General features: G+C 32.1%; 1 protein-coding gene across 4 annotated transcripts in view; it reads right to left on the bottom strand.

The window, feature by feature from the left end:
- Positions 1-17,987, bottom strand: part of LOC108755035 (solute carrier family 2, facilitated glucose transporter member 8-like) — an 18,947-nt gene extending 960 nt beyond the window's left edge. The window contains exons 1-6 of one of the 4 annotated variants that reach the window (XM_018497758.1): positions 17,920-17,987; positions 15,073-15,448; positions 4,846-5,029; positions 4,158-4,329; positions 3,110-3,382; positions 2,018-2,326 (exon numbers count right to left, since the gene is read on the bottom strand). In XM_018497758.1, the coding sequence (XP_018353260.1) occupies positions 2,018-2,326; positions 3,110-3,382; positions 4,158-4,329; positions 4,846-5,029; positions 15,073-15,301 (1,167 nt within the window). In that variant the 5' untranslated portion in view covers positions 15,302-15,448; positions 17,920-17,987. Of the gene's footprint in view, positions 1-2,017; positions 2,327-3,109; positions 3,383-4,157; positions 4,330-4,845; positions 5,030-15,072; positions 15,535-17,504; positions 17,642-17,919 lie in introns of those variants that run through there. The other 3 variants (XM_018497756.1, XM_018497757.1, XM_018497759.1) reach the window with 3 other exon arrangements.
- Between the last annotated feature and the right edge of the window lie 293 nt (positions 17,988-18,280).

The following is an 18,280-nucleotide window of genomic DNA, read 5'->3' as shown; positions in this document are numbered from 1 at the left end:
ATATATATATATATTTATAAACATATTCGGTGTTTGAAAAATTCTTATCTACATATAGTGGCGCGTCGTTACAAGATGTTTTCTGACAATTTTTACTATATCAATCTCTCGCAGAGTAAATAACTGCCTTCTAAATTTCAGTAAATTTGCAATGGCAAAACGAAAAAAGGAAACTCGTGTTTCAAAAAATTCTTAGAATATAAAAAATTATAATTTTTTCAATTCATTTCAGTCGACGCTGTTATCGTACGCGTGTCTGCCTTCTATCGCAAATTATGTAATCGCTGCACATACAGTCACGTGGAAGTCCTCACGCTTTGTGTGCACTGAATCCGATACATTCCGTCGTATTTCATCGGAATGCATAATGACGATCCGTATATATGTATAATAATGTATGTATAATGCTCAGCCTTCCTCTTCTCGAGGACATTGTTATACATCCTCGCGATTCATTGTTGTATTTCCTGCGCCGGACTTTACCGAGCGCGAGGACTTTACCGCTGTATCTTTATCTGATCTACAAAGAGAATTGTATAAGCTCCAAATGACGATAACAAGTAGCATCTCAATTCTCTGTGTTGGATAATTAAGTCGTTCGCCCCGTGAATTTGCCTGAAGGCGAGATGCGTGATAAAAGAAATTAAATTCACAACGAGTATGATTAAGCATGCCAATCGTGAACTCACGATCGGAAAATGCATTAAATAATTTAAACGCGTAATCTATGAATATAATATGAATATAATATAAAAATGAATTAACGCTATCAATGATAATTCGCGTGAACCATTTACAAATTATTGTTGACAAAAAATATTTGTGGGATGGAACCATCAATGCTAAATTAATACACAGTATCACCAAAATTGCCATTTTTATCAGTCTTGTTATTTGAATTTTATTATACAACACTCCTTTTTATATCGTGATTATGACATAAATAAGATGAATTAAAACAAACATATATATATGTATATATAGTAACATTCTGTTTTAATTCATCTCATTTAACGTCATAATTATGATGTTTACAAAAAGTAGCCTTGTATTTAATAAAATTCAAAGAAAACTGATAAAAATAACAATTTTATTTCATAATTTTAATTTTATGTCTGATTTCAAATTTAATTACAGTTTACTGATTAAATATGATTCAAAAGATAATCGTATTTCTTGGAAGAAAATATATCTTTATACTTCTAACGATTCTAATCTAAATTCCTTGAGATTCTTTTGAAATTTTAATCAACAGCAAAATGCATGCCCATTCTAACAAACTCAGGTTCGTCATCGCAAGGTGACAAAATTACAATTCATTCCATAAAACAGGAAGTAAACTTTACGGGAAACCGCGTCTATCGCTTCATGAATACGCTAATTTTGGACACGCTTTCCATGCAAATTTCCAAATCAATCTGGTGTTCATCAAAAGAGAGTAGTATGAAAATTTTGTAAAAGTTTCAATGCAAAATTAAATATTAGGTCCCGCATTATTAATTCTCCATGAACTATCATGTCTTTAAACTAATTGTATACGATTAATAATAATTCTCAATTGCAATGTTTTATGAACGACTGCAACCGGTTTCTTAAAAACATGAGAATCGAAAAGATAAAACAAGAATGTATTATTTTATATAATAATTTTTGTAGCTTATATCTTCTAAATATTGTTAATTGTGCTTATTTAAGAATGCGAAACTTTAACACTATTTCAATTGACTTCTATTACTAATTTTGATCTTTAATTAATGAGACAATATATACCATCAAAGACAAGAAAAGAATTTTCTTGTCTTTGATGGTATAAGAAATTTGATCTAGCTATTCAAAGTCTTTGCTAATTAGATCTAGAAATTATCTTTGTTAATTTTCACACACACATATAACTGAATTAAATTATATTCCAGATTTAAACAAATTTCTTTTTTTATTTATTTTTACGACTATATATTTTTTTAATTCACAATTGATTAATTTGAGATCAAATCTGAAAATGGAAGCAATTACTTACCAAACTGACTGTCTCTCCGATGCCGGAGATGACGAGGAGCATCCTTCTACCTGATCTATCGACAACTACGGGTGTCACTGCTGACGCTAATATTTGCACCACTCCGATGATAATCGGTGCTACATCTGTTGAGATGCTGCCTCCAGCAGCAATGAAAATATTTTGTAGATAGAACAGCACGACATTGATACCGGTAAACTGTTGAAAGGAAACCAAGGCACAAGTATGGCCCAGTGCCTTGATGTTCACCTTCACCTTGAACAGGTCTAAGATGCTAACTTGAGTCTTGAAAGCCTCGTCGAGTATCACCTGAAAAATCGAAACCGAGACGAATTTATTAAACAATAAATATAAAAATTGAAGCACAACGATCTACGTAGAATGTTCTGAAATAAAAAAGTTAAATTGTATGTGTGCTATTAAAAGAATTTCAGATAATGCTGAAACAAATTTGCTATCCACTTACAATCTGAGCCTCTACGTTCCTCGGCTGTTAATGTTAATTATTTTTGCAACTACATTTTGCGATTTCAACGTTTAAACAATAGCTTTAATGTATAGCTACGTATGATTGAAAGAACATCTGATTTTGTAAGACTCTACATTATAGGAAGGAATGTTGTTTGCAAGCCAGTCATAATTGTTCCTCACGAATGTGCGACATTGTCATTTAGGATCAAGGAACGGCCTTAGCCACAACCTCGTTTGTCTAAAGCGTCTGACGGACAATGTATACTCGGACATGTGTCTAGTAATAATTGAGTACATGCTTGTAACGGTGCATTCGCGATTACCTTGTCCAGTCGAGCGACCCGCTGAGAAATCAAGGAAGCCATAAACGACCGCGAATCGAATTAGCATTTTTTATTATTAATAATATATACTAACCGCATAATTTTTTTGATAGAATTTTTTATAAAATTAAATACGCCAACGATTTGAATTTCTTGACGAAAAATTAATACAAAGTTAACTGAGAGTCAAATCGATTCTCCTGACTTTAACAAATTTTAAGATTCTGGGATTCTTTTAGAGCAGACAATTTTATAAAAGAAAGTTATTCACAAACAGATGTTTTGCACAATGGCTTACCTGTATTTCATCGGCCTCCTTCTGAACAGCAGCTTCGGATTTGCTTCGAAGTTTCGCCAGAGATGTGATCGCTTCATCTCTGCGGCCCTGACGGAGGAGGAAGTATGGAGACTCCGGCATAAAAAAAAAGGAGATGAAGAAGACTATCGGTAAGATGGCACAGAGAATCCAAAAAACTGTATAACTGACAAACGGCCCAATAGCGTAGGCATATAAAAAACCGATCGTGATAAAGAGCTGAAGAAAAGAGCCCAATGCTCCCCTGATAGACACCTGAAAAGTTACATAAATTCGTTATTATATGTATAATGACCAATTTAATTATTAAAAATTAAAACGAGATTAATGAGACTTAAAGCGCGGTGATATAAATATTAATTAATGTTGTGTACAAATGTTTTTTATTTATATTACTTGATTAAATGTCTGCTTGATTAAATTTCGCTTTCTGGATCCATTGAATTGTATAGAATATTGAAAAACCTCCCATCGTTTTTCGCTTTGTACTTGATTGACCAACATGTGTCAACAATCAACAACGCGTCAAAAACATAACTAGGGAAAGATACTTATTTCTAGTCCTCTGAGAACGTTTGACCTTTTAATTTGTTGCTATGTAGATAACTCAGAGCAGAGTTGAAATGTTTGACCAAGTAATTAGTAAGTAATAAAAAACATTTTTACACAAATTAATTAGCGCTTCAATTATACCGCCTCTAACTCTCATTGATTTAGTTTTGCTTTAATTTTTAATAATTTCAAAAGTCTTTCAGAATTTTACTTAATTTAAATTTAAGTTTAAATTAATTTAAATTTTACTTTATTTTTTAATATTATTTAACAAACAAAGTGTTTAAATAATTATTTTATTTATTCTAGTTAAAATATTCATAAATTTTGAAAAGTATGAATAAATCTTTAATATCACCAAAAAAGTGCCTAAATAATATAAAAATTTAGACAAAATGCAAAAATCCTAGAAAACTGCATATAAGTAATTGTGTTACTTGTATGTACATATTGTATATGTGTGTAAAATAAATTTTACCTCCGCTATTTCCCCATTATACATAGGGACGATCGTGAATACGATAGACAGAGCCAATCCAAGTACTAATCGAGCAACATAAAGCTGAGCCACGTGACCTGCAGAAGCGACAAGTATCCATCCAATTAAATACGGCACCACGCAAGATAGCAACGCTCGTTTGGGACCAAATCTATAGAATATCGATGAAAAAAATCAGTTCTCGTTGTCTTTGATTCAGCTATTAAATATTTGAATTTGATATACGCTTTTGGTGCTTTTCATTAAACGACACAGTGTGATACAATAACCATATTATCTTTGTTTAACATTAACAACAAGATTATTATGATTTACTGTGTTACACTGTGTCATCTGGGTCTCTTGTTGGGAAACACCCTTTATTTCTTCACCAAGATTGGCTCTAGTTTTCAACTTACAGTTTCGAGAAGTAGAATGTAGTTACGTAAATTGCTTATATAATATATTACAAAATTACTTGTGCGATTGAAACCCTCAAGTAAAAATCTAATCATGCGAGACAAATATGGCGGCAATATTTGATTCTGCAAAATATATAGAGTTCCATAAGCTTTATACGATCCATCCTTATACTCTGCAATATCTAGCGATTGCCGCCATATTTTCTTGTAAAAAAATGTATGTGACAAGACTCTTAGTGATCTTTAATTTATAGTATAAGTAATACTTTTCTCCAAGGAATCCAGCCACGAAGCTACCGAAAATAGCACCGAGGGCCATCAGAGATCCTATCCAGGAACTTTGTTCGCTACTGATTGGCGTTCCCAAAGGTCCGCCATTCATCTCCAAATAAGGAAGAACTGGACTCGTCCATCCCATCATCGCACCAGTCGCGACGACGGATAGACTAGCTGTAATTGCAAAATTCCGAGATGTATATACAAATAAACAAGTGCAGGAATATTCGTGTAACTTCTTCGCACGCTCAATGTTAATCTCTTGGATGTTTAACGATGTTTTTAAAGGTAACATCTTCTACTCGCTATTCTATCGCTTTAATGAAATTTAATAATACATTCATCAACTCAGAAATGGATTTATATTAAACCGTAGATGAATATGAAAATAAATACGAAGATAAACTATGATTATACGCGTCCACGCGCCTGTCACTAGTATCAGTCATTATCGTATTATTATTTGCTGCATATTTAATATGCTTGTACTTTCTGCTATCATTTTAGAATCCTTTTTTCCTATTATTGTTCCTAAAATTTATGTAATGATAAATTACTAAGTCAAATTTTAGAGAAGAAGTATAATAAATCATTTCTTTTATTATATTTTTTTATTAGTAAATTATTTTTCTTATTGTATTATATAAAAATGGTGTTGTATAACATATGATTGAATATCGAAACTTTATCTGTTTTATTTAGACAGTTGTTCGCAAAAATTTTATAACATACATAATAAGCGTATACATATGTTTATCTATATCTTTTTCTTTTTACAAATTCAAAAGTTTAATTATTATTTTAATCTTTAATTATCATTTAAATGTTTAATTATTAAAACTGAAAATTTTGTTTTGTTTAGAGAAAAAACACCATCTTAGAAAGATATATTTATCTGTTTCGTACAAAATCTCAAATTATATTTGTATCACCAACGAAAAATTGACTTTCCGAAGGTATTTTTGTCTCGAGATTAGAAATTCAATCGTGCTAACGTTCGAAATAACTTGTAGGCAATGTTCCACTGATGAAACTCGAGTCAAAGCGTGCTTTGAAGGCTTTTCCGGAGATAAAGAGGTTTTACATAATTGCGTATTTCAGGTAATGCAGTGAGATTCAAGGCCCGTGATGCTTCCGGTTTTACGGAACGATTGGTACACGTTCGAAGCTTACAAAGCAGAGATTTAAACTGCAGCAGAGGATATCCAGCTGTTGCAGGTGAATTGAATATACATTTACAAAGTTCAGGTAAAAAAAATTTATTTAATTTATTGTGCAAAATCCGCAATTATAAGTAATAATTTTTTTATTATCTATTAAACAAGTAGCATTTATATTCGTATTATAAAAAAATTCGTACTTATAATCAGTATATCATTATTTAATAATATTCTATCTCTTTTTCATTAAACGAGAAATTTTAACTTATGTTTTATATTACGAATGTAAAAGAGATGGCGCATCTATATATTTCGCGTATTTATATAGAAGAAGAAAACTTCGTAGCATTTTGGCATGTCATTGACCAATGATAATTTTACATTAATGAGTGTAGGGAATCTTAATTTATATTTCGTATCACGAATGTGGGAAAGGATGATTTAATTTGTGTCTCGGTGCACAAGCATAAATCAAATTACACGCTGATTTGTCACTTCATTACAAATAGTCTAGGCTGAACCAAAAAAAAAATCAACCAAGCGGTTATTATATATACGCCACGGTATTATCGCAATTTACGTATTTCACTTACGTAATTTCTCGACGTAATGCGTCACGTGATTGCGTCGTCGATTGCACGTCATGGTATTGAACTATTGTAGTATAAATGTGTATCGTAAGAACCGCACGCGCACTTGACATCGAAAAGATACAATCTCGCTAGTATTGTCATAACGTAACGTTAAATTTCTCATTATCGACACGAACACAGGATTCACTTCGCATTTTTACGGGGAAAGAGATAGCTTTGACAACAATAAACTAGTCACGCAGAAGCGAACGTGCGCGCAAGCTCTATTTTATTGAATTTCATTAGCGTTGCTTTTATTTGCTACTGTTATGAAATTGTTATGAAATACTATAAATGCAATATTTAATGAATACGCGATTAGTCAAGCGTTTAAATTGCGATATTACCAAACGATTACTAACAATACGAAATTAGAAAAAAAGAATTGGATAAAGGAAAACAATGGTATTACATAACTGTAAGCAAAATTTGTGTAATTATTTATATAATAATAATGAATTAATTAATCTGCAGTTATATCAATTTGAAATTGTTAATTATCGAGAGAGATATTCGCTTTGCAAGTAAAAATATTATCTTTGAGATCGTAAATTATCTTCAACAAGTATTGTTTTTCTTCAAACAATTTGACATGAAACTTCCTAATTATAAGTTCAAATTTAGACACATGCATGTCTGAAACGTCTTGATATAAAGATGTCATAAATCGAGATATCTTAGTTTCGTTATAAAGACGTCTTTCTGACAAACTTTACAAGTCTTAAGATTTTTAGGATAGACGTCCAGTAAAACAATCGATATTCTCTGAGGAGAATCACAATCAATTTGTTTGCGTATCAAAAAGAGTCAACGTCCTTTTTTGATAAGCAAATAAAACACAAGGCAATTAGAATTCACACTCATGGTCCTAATCGTCATTACTGCGTGGGGTTATCACCTCTCCGTTTCCTCTTGATTTTTTTTTGTGCGCGATAATAATATGCGATTGTCGTGCTTTACTACTTATTAATTTTACTGAGTTTAGCTAATTAATTTTTCATTAACCACCTGACAAGAGGTAGCGATTATTGATCAATAATCCGTAATAAATCCGTGGCAAGTAATCCGTGAATATACAGATCCAAATATGTAGGTAGGCATTCATCAATTCGCGATGTCAAATACATCACGTTACGAGATAGATAGAAAAGTCGTTTGATAGATGTCTCGTTTTCAATGAAAAATTTCCATATTGATAATAATTTTTCCATAATAACTGATATTTCCATAATATGATTTATCGATCACAACCTTGCTGAATGATTTGATATTCCTCTTATCATTTAACACCACGATAAAATTTATCTTATAATTTTAAATCACGTTATAAATCTATATATAGTTATAGCGGAATTTATAGGATTAATTATCTATTCTATCCTATTCCAAACAGAAATTTAAATATCAGATAATTAAAGTTGCGCGATTTAAAACGGCGATTTAACGGCTTTCAACTTTCAACAAAGTTTTTAAAAAGTAATTAAAAATTATATATGTATTAGTAGTGATTATTAATGGAAATAATATACAATAAGTGAATCAATAAGTAATCTTAATTTTGTCTTCAAAAAATCAAGATAGTACATATTAAGGTTATCTTATTGACTCGCCCGTATTATATAATTCGATTATATAATATATATTTATAAAATAACACATCAATATTGAATGATATTCCATATTGACATATTTTTATCGAGACAACAAGCAATCTCTCGTTCATATTATATCGTTCTGGTTATGATATAATTTCTTTGTCACTTTTCAAATATAGATTTAAAACTTTTTTTACGATTGAATAAAAATTGAATATTTTTAAACGAGTTTTCACGATTAAATAAGGATTGAATATTTTTGAATGAGTTGGCATAATCTGGCGAAACTTTTAAAACGAAAACGTTGATATCAAAGACGTGCTGCTGAAAACACAAGGATCGATGTATCTTTGCCCCTGAATGAGATATCGTAGTCAGTGCCGATACTGTATCAAGTAATCAGAGTTCGACGATGATCCATCATTAATTAACTAGCACATAATCCTTCTTAATTTTCTTAATTTTTATTTGTCGATTGAAGCTGCATCAGTAGAACGTTCTTTTGTTACGAATTTTAACATGACGATTTTTCTCTTTGTTTACGCGTTCATGCATATGACATGGTACGGCTCGTACCGGATTATCGCAGAACAGAAATACGTAAATGGGCAACAAAATGGCCTGAACGATAAAAATCGATAAATAACGAAGCGCAGTTAAATACGCTTACGAAACACTGCATGATACATCATAAATTGTAAAGTGAAAGTCAAGCGTTGATTAAGTATCAAAAAATTACATCTGAAAATATGAGAAAGTGTCTCTCAAGAGTACTTGTTCATAAAGTTATTAATCTTAAACAACCCAAGATATTCAATTTAAGCCAACCCAAGATATTCAATTTAATTTAGGAAATTTAATTTACTAACCACTTTTAAACATTTATAATATAAAAGTTAATTTAAAATGACTCTCAAAGTTATGAAATATCTGTTATTCCATTTTGACGGATTATATTATGTTATCATATACATTAAAATATTGGGATAATATCCTCCTGTTTTATACAATAACTTTGTTAAATTTAGAATTTAACGATTACATTTGTGTATAAAGTGTAAGTGCTCAATCGATTCTAATAATAAACTCAAAGTTATAAAATATTTATTATTTAGAGCATTATTTATAAAAATTTGACGACACTGCTCTCCACAAAAATAAATTTAAGAAATTAATTTTCTTTAAAAAACACGGTACTTAAAATATATGGTTACAGAATTATATACTCTGGCAAAAAAATGTTTACAAAAAAGTACAGAAAAACTAAATAGATTGAAACAAGTTAAACATTTTTAGTTTTTCGTAAATATTCGTAATGGAAGGTGAGATTTGTTTATCTTAGAAATTCTTTTTTCTTAGATATTTGTAGTAACGACGTAGAGTGATGTTATTTGTTTCGTGATACAAGGTAGGAAAGAATATAAAAACTCGTAATATAACGTCAAAAGTATATGGAAAGGATGGAGGATTTCATGATTTTTCAAACGAACAACGCTATGCTACGTCCCACTAAGAATACCTACGAAAAAGAATTTCTAAGGTCTTGATTCAATCTAGTTTTTCAGAAAAATTTTTCCGTTAGGGTATTTACAAAAAAAATAAAATTGCAGAATCCATGCAAATATATATACGCATAACTTCCCGTGTTTATTATAGGCCGTTCAGTATTAAAAATTTATAGATAATACGTATCTGAAGACATGGTAGTAGCTCGGCGCTAAGACACTGCCGTGCCTCCTTTACGCGAATCAGCGAGTTGCGTCAGATTATAATATAAATAAACTATAGATTAGCAGTAGAGCTGCGACTTATCGAATGATTATTTTTATATTGAAAACTTCGAGAAAGGTCATCATCAGTCAGTTTAGGGAGTTATATTAACAAAAGTTTCCTGCTATTATTTAACTTTACATAACTCGAAATGTGTTTCTCAGCTAAATAAAATGTAAAATAACGAACAGCAGACTTAAGTGTACATACATTCGTGTGATAATACGCAAAAAATAAGTATGTATAACAATTAAATTTTGAAACGTAACTTGAAAATGCTTGAACGTAAAAATAAAAAATGTATTATATAATAAATATCGGCTATTTTATGGCATATTAGCGTCATTGTATAATGGGCTACTGAATATATGATTCCGTAAATTATCATTAGAATTTACTGTCTACCAGAGATATTAAAAGAGGTTATTATAACCTACAAGGGCCACAATATCATCTTATGTGTGTATAAGATATTGTATATAAGATATTGTGTTCTAAAAAATCGTGATAGAATATAATATCGGAAAATCATCAATCATATCGAGAGAGATGCGATTATAAAATTCAATTTATCGTTGCGGAGTAAGACAACGCAGATTACAGAAAATATAATCACATTCTTATACAATAAAAGCAAGCCTCTTTCCATCGTCGAACAATGTCACGACAATAAATCGTCTAATGAATTACACTAATGGAACGTGTGACGAAATACGATTACATTTTAAAAGATTAACGCATGTTTGCAGCTCGATATAAAAAAAAGTCTGGACATCATCGCGTATATTTCCATGCGTGATTTATAAATATTGTCACCATCGTACTTGCAAAATCGTATTGACGTTGCACCAACGGTCAATCAACAAACATTGACGTCCGCGCGATGAAACATTGAAACTGTATCGGACACACACAAAATTACAATGAATTAAAAATGAGGGCAACCGCGATAGGATAGGATAACGTAATCGATAGTTAACGACGAGAGCGCGAGAGAGGCGTTACCGCGGATAACAATATTCGGAAAAATTCCGGTTGAAAATATAAAAATATCACGACAATGAAGTATCTATCACGTAACTGTCGATATCGAGTAAAATAGTGAAGCTGCATTTTTACATACGCGAGAGTTCGTCATCAAAGACTGATAAAGATAAATAATTGGATAAACAACTCGCCACAAAAAACCTAGAATGAATCATAGAATTTTATTTTGGATATTGTAGAAAAACATGCGAATCATTTTGAACAACATTGCCAAAAGTGTAAACTCTCTTTCTTACGGAATTCTTTTTTTATGAATATCAAACTCATTTCATCTTAATCGATATTTTAACGAGAATCTGCTCATCGAGTACACTTAAAAGTACATTAAAAAAGTGGTTTTAATTTATTTGTCATCCACGTAGTCAAGAGATAATAAAATTTTATACTTTAAATTAATTCCAGTTAATCTTAAAATTGCATCTTATCCAAGAAATTGTATGAAGTTTGATAAACAAGATTGATATATTAGATTTTTTAAAGTGACAGGTACAAATTAAGATGCGTTATTATCTCTTATGACACTGTCACATCGAGATTAACCTACATTATTCATGTACAGTTCTACATTAAAACTTTTACTTATGATGGAATAAATTAATTTAAAATCTTCAAGAGAGAAGACTGACAAATGAATTTTTATATGTAAAATCGCCAATAATCGCAGAAATTCCAATGAATATTCAAGCAACTTTTACTTTCACAAGAATTAAACTTACTCGAACTGACTGAGAATTAAACTGGCTTTCGTCAAGCAACTTAATAAGTGCTCATTCATTGGATAGATAATACAATATATGTTGCAGTTGCAATATATCTAATATACATATTTTAGTACAATATTACGTGCAGCACATGACCATGAAGTACTTCGGCCTTTTGTCACGGAAACTTTGACATCACGAGGACAAGTCGATACTACAAATACGAATTGTCTTATCATGCTAGTTCACATTTATAACAAAAATAGTGAAATCAAATCCGTTGGTTTCCGCATATAAATAATTAGTAGTTAAATTGCGGGGATTACCGTTTCTCTATATTCAAGGATTCTCGTTCTCACGTTGTTCTCGTGATTTCTGATTTCGCGCAAATTGCTGAGTTAATCAGAGCTGATCTGAATTTTTATATACCCGCTGTATACGCGCAAAGATTTACCTAAAATTCAGCTCTACGTGATTCTTCCCGAGCGCGCAATTTAATCACGGAAAAACGTGGATTATTCTTATTTAATTATACAGTGTAAGGAAGTATCTAATTTTATTTTTTTTTTATTAATCCCGCCACGGAGAAAAATGTAAATATGCATTAAAATCTAGTAAATTTTATGGAATTGGCAAGTCCATATATAGGGACAGGGGGGGGTGTCGTGTATAAAATTTACTTTAATTTTCTGATAAATGAACGATTATCGCATAGCCATACTGTAAGATACTTCGTAAAATAAATGTATAAATTATCACACATCTTAATAGAATTTACTTTATCGATAAGTACTTTTTGCCTTATCATCTGATAAAACTATACTGCACAGTAACAATGTATAAAGCCCTGAGAGTTGTCCATTACAGTCTTGAGAATAGTATGATTTATTTTATTGTAAAATAATAATTATTTGAATGGATTTACTATAATTATAATGTACCTTGTACTTTATACCTTCGACATTTTTACTTTCAGGCAAGTAAAACTTAAAGCATAAATTCGGGAAAAATAAACAGAACATTTTTAATAGCCTTGTAAGGTAAAAATTGCTCAATCATTTTATTCCTGTTTTGATAAGGAACTCACATCGTTAGGGAATCGAACGCTGATTTCCATCGAGAATCAGATTGTTCTCAATCCAACCGATGATCATTACTGAACAATTGCGGGTTCGCCGCTAGTCTCATTACGAATTCGATTGACTTGCATTGTAAGAGAGACCCTTCCCATTCAACTCGGGATTCTCACTTCGAGGTCTCGTTTGACTGGCTACCGCTTGCACCGGTAATGAGGAAGTAGTTTAAACCGATTGCGATCTTTGTCGGTTAAGATTGAATTCGGTCGAGCGCCGGATGTGAATCGTTTAATATTCCCGTCATCGAAGTACACGAAGGACTCGCCGGTGAACATAAATCGTAGCATGTAAATGCGGGGCATCGTTCTTTCTCTGAGTGGATTTTCGATGCTAATACCTCAAGCTTGAGCTAATCTTGGTTCGGTCAACCGAAATTATCGACCCGAATAATTATCTTGATTTCTTCTTTCTCACCGCGTTAAAATCGTATCATGTAAATTTAATAGCGATGAAATACGCGCTTATTTTCCTGCTAAATCGCGATTCCTTGATTCTCGCCGTTTATACGTTTTTTTCCCGCTAAATTGCGAGTCTTCGATTCTCATCATTTATACATTAGGGAAAAAACATTTTAAAGGCATCGTAATTGGAATTTTGTTTATCTTTGTAATGAGCTCTTAATTTCAATCCTTTAAGGAAAATTATTTTAAAAAGAAAAATGACAGGATAAAGTTTATAATAAATACTTACTAAATAATAAAAATTCCCTTGAGTAAATTTATTTCTATTTGTTATTTTATCAAGCTATGAAGATTCACGTTATTTTTTTTTATTATTGATTATGACTGTCGTGTTTATTGTTAACTTTAGAAATAGAAATTAAATTATTGGAAATATAATATATAAATACTCATATTATATTATGATAATGTTTGTATAATATTTGGTCACATGCATTCATCTAAAATAATATTTCCATTATCATTATATTATCACATTATTGTGTGTACTTTCATAAAATGTTGATAAAGTAACATTATTAATAATATTTTCGCGATGCCCCCAAAAAATTATGTATAACTTGAACAATGTAGTTTGGATTGAACAATTCTGCTTCACGTACTTGCGTTGTGTCCTTGACTAGTTTTAATAAATTATTTGCTGCCGTCCAGAGAATACAATTAAAAATATTATATTGGTATATTTATTGATTCCTCTTAGGATTACAAGTATAGAAATATTTTATTATTTGCTAAAATAAAATATCCTTATAAAAAATATATCTAACTAGACGGATTGGCGGTCCAAAATGACATTCAAATTGAGTGATAACTTCCAAATAAACTTTCAACTGAATTGGTAATACTCAACTTGAGCGTTATTTCGGATCTTCATTGTTTAATTGAATGTATATTTTTATAAAAAATATACATATAAGAATAGTTTTGATTCTCGGACGGTTGCGTGCAAAGTGCAGCCGCACCGTGCTCTACACGTGGTGAGAGCGAACAATCGCGTCTCATACCTCTTCATTTTCTTCAATTAATGTCACACGCATCAAAAGAGTAACTACACCAGTAAAAAGCAAATAGTATAATTTATTGTCCATTATCCAATCTGCTCGTTTCAAACCCTTTGAACTGAACTACGTCGATGAATGTATAACGTGATTCTATTCTTCTTTTAAAGAAGCATTAAAAAACAATACCGCGTAAATGGAATAAAATCAAATCTTATGTTACATTGTATAAATATTTCAATTTAGCTTTTTTGAGTTTCGAAAATACAGAACTGAAATATGACGAAGCCAACGCGAAGAATAAATTCTTCCTCAAGCGTCGAATCGATCCACAATCGAGTTGTGTTTGTAACACGAGGGTGATAATTCATCTTAATACAGTCATAATAAATTTGTCACTATTCAGTACAAAGTACAAGTAGAAGTAATACATGACGTTTTTAAATAAATTAATTAAATAAATACATAATTAAAAAAAATCAATCCATCAAGCATCAACCTCACGTTCAAAAAATAATTTAGAAAGTCTTTCTAATTTTTGCAAGTCAAATTTTTTAAAGTTAATTTATTTTGAAGAAATGTATGAGAAAATTAATTTCAAGTAACCCGAAACTTCCGTGGAAAAAAAAAGTGTTTTAATAATTAATTGATCTTATAATTAATTTCATTTTTCTCCCTCTTTGATATTTAACCTTTTGTTTACAGACGGGGACTTACCCGTCGCAGCAGCCAGGAACTGGATGAGTTTAGAACCCTTCTCCATTATGTCTTCGGGACCACTCTGACCGTTGGTGCGTAACGACGTCCTCTGTGTGTCCAATTCCACCGATTCTCTGACTGGGGGTGTATCATTCACCGTCGAAAGGGAACTCACTGGTACAGGGCTGTAGGCATAGTCTTTATAAGTGCGCCCCTCTATTTCCTCATTGCCGCGAGTGGGGGTCATTTTCTCGATCTCTCTTTCTCGCTCGGCTTCCTCTGATCCGTCTCCACCTCTCTCTCCCACTCTTTTCTTTTGCTGTTCCTCGCGAGGCGCGATCTCGATCGCGGGTCGATCGCGGTCGTTGCGTCGATGCGTCTCGAGACCTAGACCCTGAAACGAGGCGCCTTGGTCAAGGTCGCGCGGCCTCGCCGCACACAGAATGGTCTCCATAAGAATTATCTCCATCGAAAGGGACCCTTGTCGAGAAAAGCATCGGGTAGGAGAACGAGATGATAGAGGAGAATTTTCAAGTTGTACTTGAGATCTCATCAAAATCCAATTCATATGATTTTGATAAAATGTTCGCGGAGAGAATGTTTACTTCAAAATAATAGATGAGATAACGCGTATCTTTTCCGATGTATTCGCATATAGATTTGTGATATCTTCTTTTTATCAAGAAAGAGATTCAGCTTTACAATAAATAAGAAAATGATAGCACGAATAATAGCGGTGAAATTAAATTTATAGCTATCTGTACTATTGTTTTGTAGAAGAAGAAAGAGAATGCGAAATTCTGATATTAAACATCGTCTATTAAGTCTAATTTCAATGCAGTTTCAGAGAATTTCTGTAGAAAGAGCTGCAAATACGATAAATGCGCCCACTTATATCTTTCAATTTGCGTGAGTATTCAAATAAATGAAAACAATTATGATGACAATGAAGAAATAATTTGCCCCTAGATATCATCTTTCATGCTTATGCAAAATACTTTTAATATTAAATCTCGAGATTCGTTAAAGTACAGTATTAGATACGAGGTACATCGCTTCAACAAATTTTATATGAGTTTCAACGCGAGCAAACCGTGCCAATAAAATCTGCCCTTCGTAATATATACTCCAATTCGAAGATGATTCTCCTATCACTGGTGCTCTCCCTAATATAAGCCGAAGGAAAATCGATAGCGCGCTGTATCAAACACGTTGTAATAATGTTAATACGAGCGAGTGGCGCGATTGATTAAAACCACGAAACAGAATCAATCAATGCAACGATGCCTTGAGCTGGATATTTCGGTCCGCGTTTTTGTTTTGCGACATTCTGCTGGACTGATTAATGTATCCGTATTTCGGACGTCAGTCTCTGCTGTGAACATCCTGTATAATGAGTCGACCGGTATTTGTCGAGGGCTCCGACAAATCTTTCTTTTCTCCGCTTCTTTCTCTTGCACGGATTACCAAGAGACGAAACGTCGTATATAATATTTCTTTCCACTGATTAAATCACGCGGAACGAAGAAGTAATTCGAAGAAGTTTTTCTACGGCTAACTCGGCCTGTTTGCTTGCGTCAACGAAAAAATCAATAAAATCCAGGACGAGATTTATTCCGCATTCTGCGTCGTCGACCTGTAATCTATAACCATGTTACGCACATGCGTGCCGCGTTCCGAATGCGAGTCGACGGCGATAGCTTCGCTATCGCGGATACAAATAATCGCGTTGCTTGTAAAATCGAGAAAATACGGAAATAATATAACGAAAATTCAATTTCACGAGAAGAATACGCTCCGTGAATCACGCTTGGCGAAGGAGTGTCCTTTTAGTTTTAAATGCAATTACGTTACGCGCTTATTGGTGTAAAACTTCGAGGAAATGGAAGGACAACAGTTGCATCGTTTCGGTTAAAACTTCGAACGAAGATAAATAACTTATGAAATAAATGTTTACAAGCAATTTACGAAGCACAATCTGATTTATGAAGCTGATTATAATCAAATGAAAATATATAGGTACATTAATTAATATTAATATCCTTTCAGAAATCTAGCTAATACTAGCCAATTTAATACTGGCCAATTTATTGCTAAAAGACGTTTCGGCGCACAGACACATTTGAGATTAATTAAATTCATGAACGTAGAATATTATATTATTTGAAACTTCCAACTTTGACCGATCCTTAAGGCTCTTCTTCTCTACTATACTATAATTATGAAAGACGGTAATCGATTACTTATTTAACGCTAAAAACACTAGATAACAATCTATTTAATTATATTTAAAATAAGTAATTACTGTCTTTTATAGTAATTATTTACTATATTATTTTTACAGTAATTATTTACTAACAAATTGGCTAATATTAGATTCTTGTATATAAAAATATAATAAATCTCAATATGTCAATGTTCGCACACTTGTTTTAATAAAAGATCCTTACAAATTCGATGAATTCGGTGCACTTTAGTGTAGGTTACTTCTTTCGCGAACAATCGTGGATTAGAATGTCCGCAGAACAATTTAATGTGAGTGGAATAAATATTATGACTACAATAAAAAATTCTGTTCTTCACACTTGTTTGATTGTTTTCATTGCGAGGATTGATAATTGTTTTCTCCCCCCCCCCCCTACAGTTTTTCACGCGCGGCGAAAAACAAGTTACGTATCGATGAGATCAAACGATTTATTGTTTATCAATGATAGTCGCAACAGCTTCGCGGGTGATTTGAAACAATGATAGCGATTAATCACACGGCGACCGGATGAGTATGTATCAAAGGGAAAAACGACTAAATTTCGATTGGTAGCAGTTAGAAGTAAAATAGAACGTTATAAGCTAAAAGAATGGACTTACCGATGTCGCACACGCACTGTCGTTAAAATGATCTTTTCGTTAAGTGACAGCCGTGTTATAAATCTCCGATTATTTTCTTACATAACGATAAATTATCGGGAATCCATATCGCTGACGATGAATCGTGCCCCTTGTCGATGCCGTGTTGATTGTTCGATATCTTTGTCACCTTACCGGTAGTCCTTGATAACGACAAACTAAACTATATAGCGGCGCTTCAATAATAATTACACGTAAATTGGTCATAAAATATATATATATATATATTCACTGGCGTTAGCGTGTTTTACGGAATAGCATTGCAAATCGCAAATACGCGATTTACTGCATCCGTATTAATTAAATTTTTAATTGACATGAT

Source organism: Trachymyrmex septentrionalis, unplaced genomic scaffold (genome assembly GCF_001594115.1).
Source record: "Trachymyrmex septentrionalis isolate Tsep2-gDNA-1 unplaced genomic scaffold, Tsep1.0 scaffold83, whole genome shotgun sequence".
NCBI classification, from domain to species: Eukaryota; Metazoa; Arthropoda; class Insecta; order Hymenoptera; family Formicidae; genus Trachymyrmex; species Trachymyrmex septentrionalis.
This window is presented reverse-complemented; position numbering and strand designations above follow the sequence as displayed.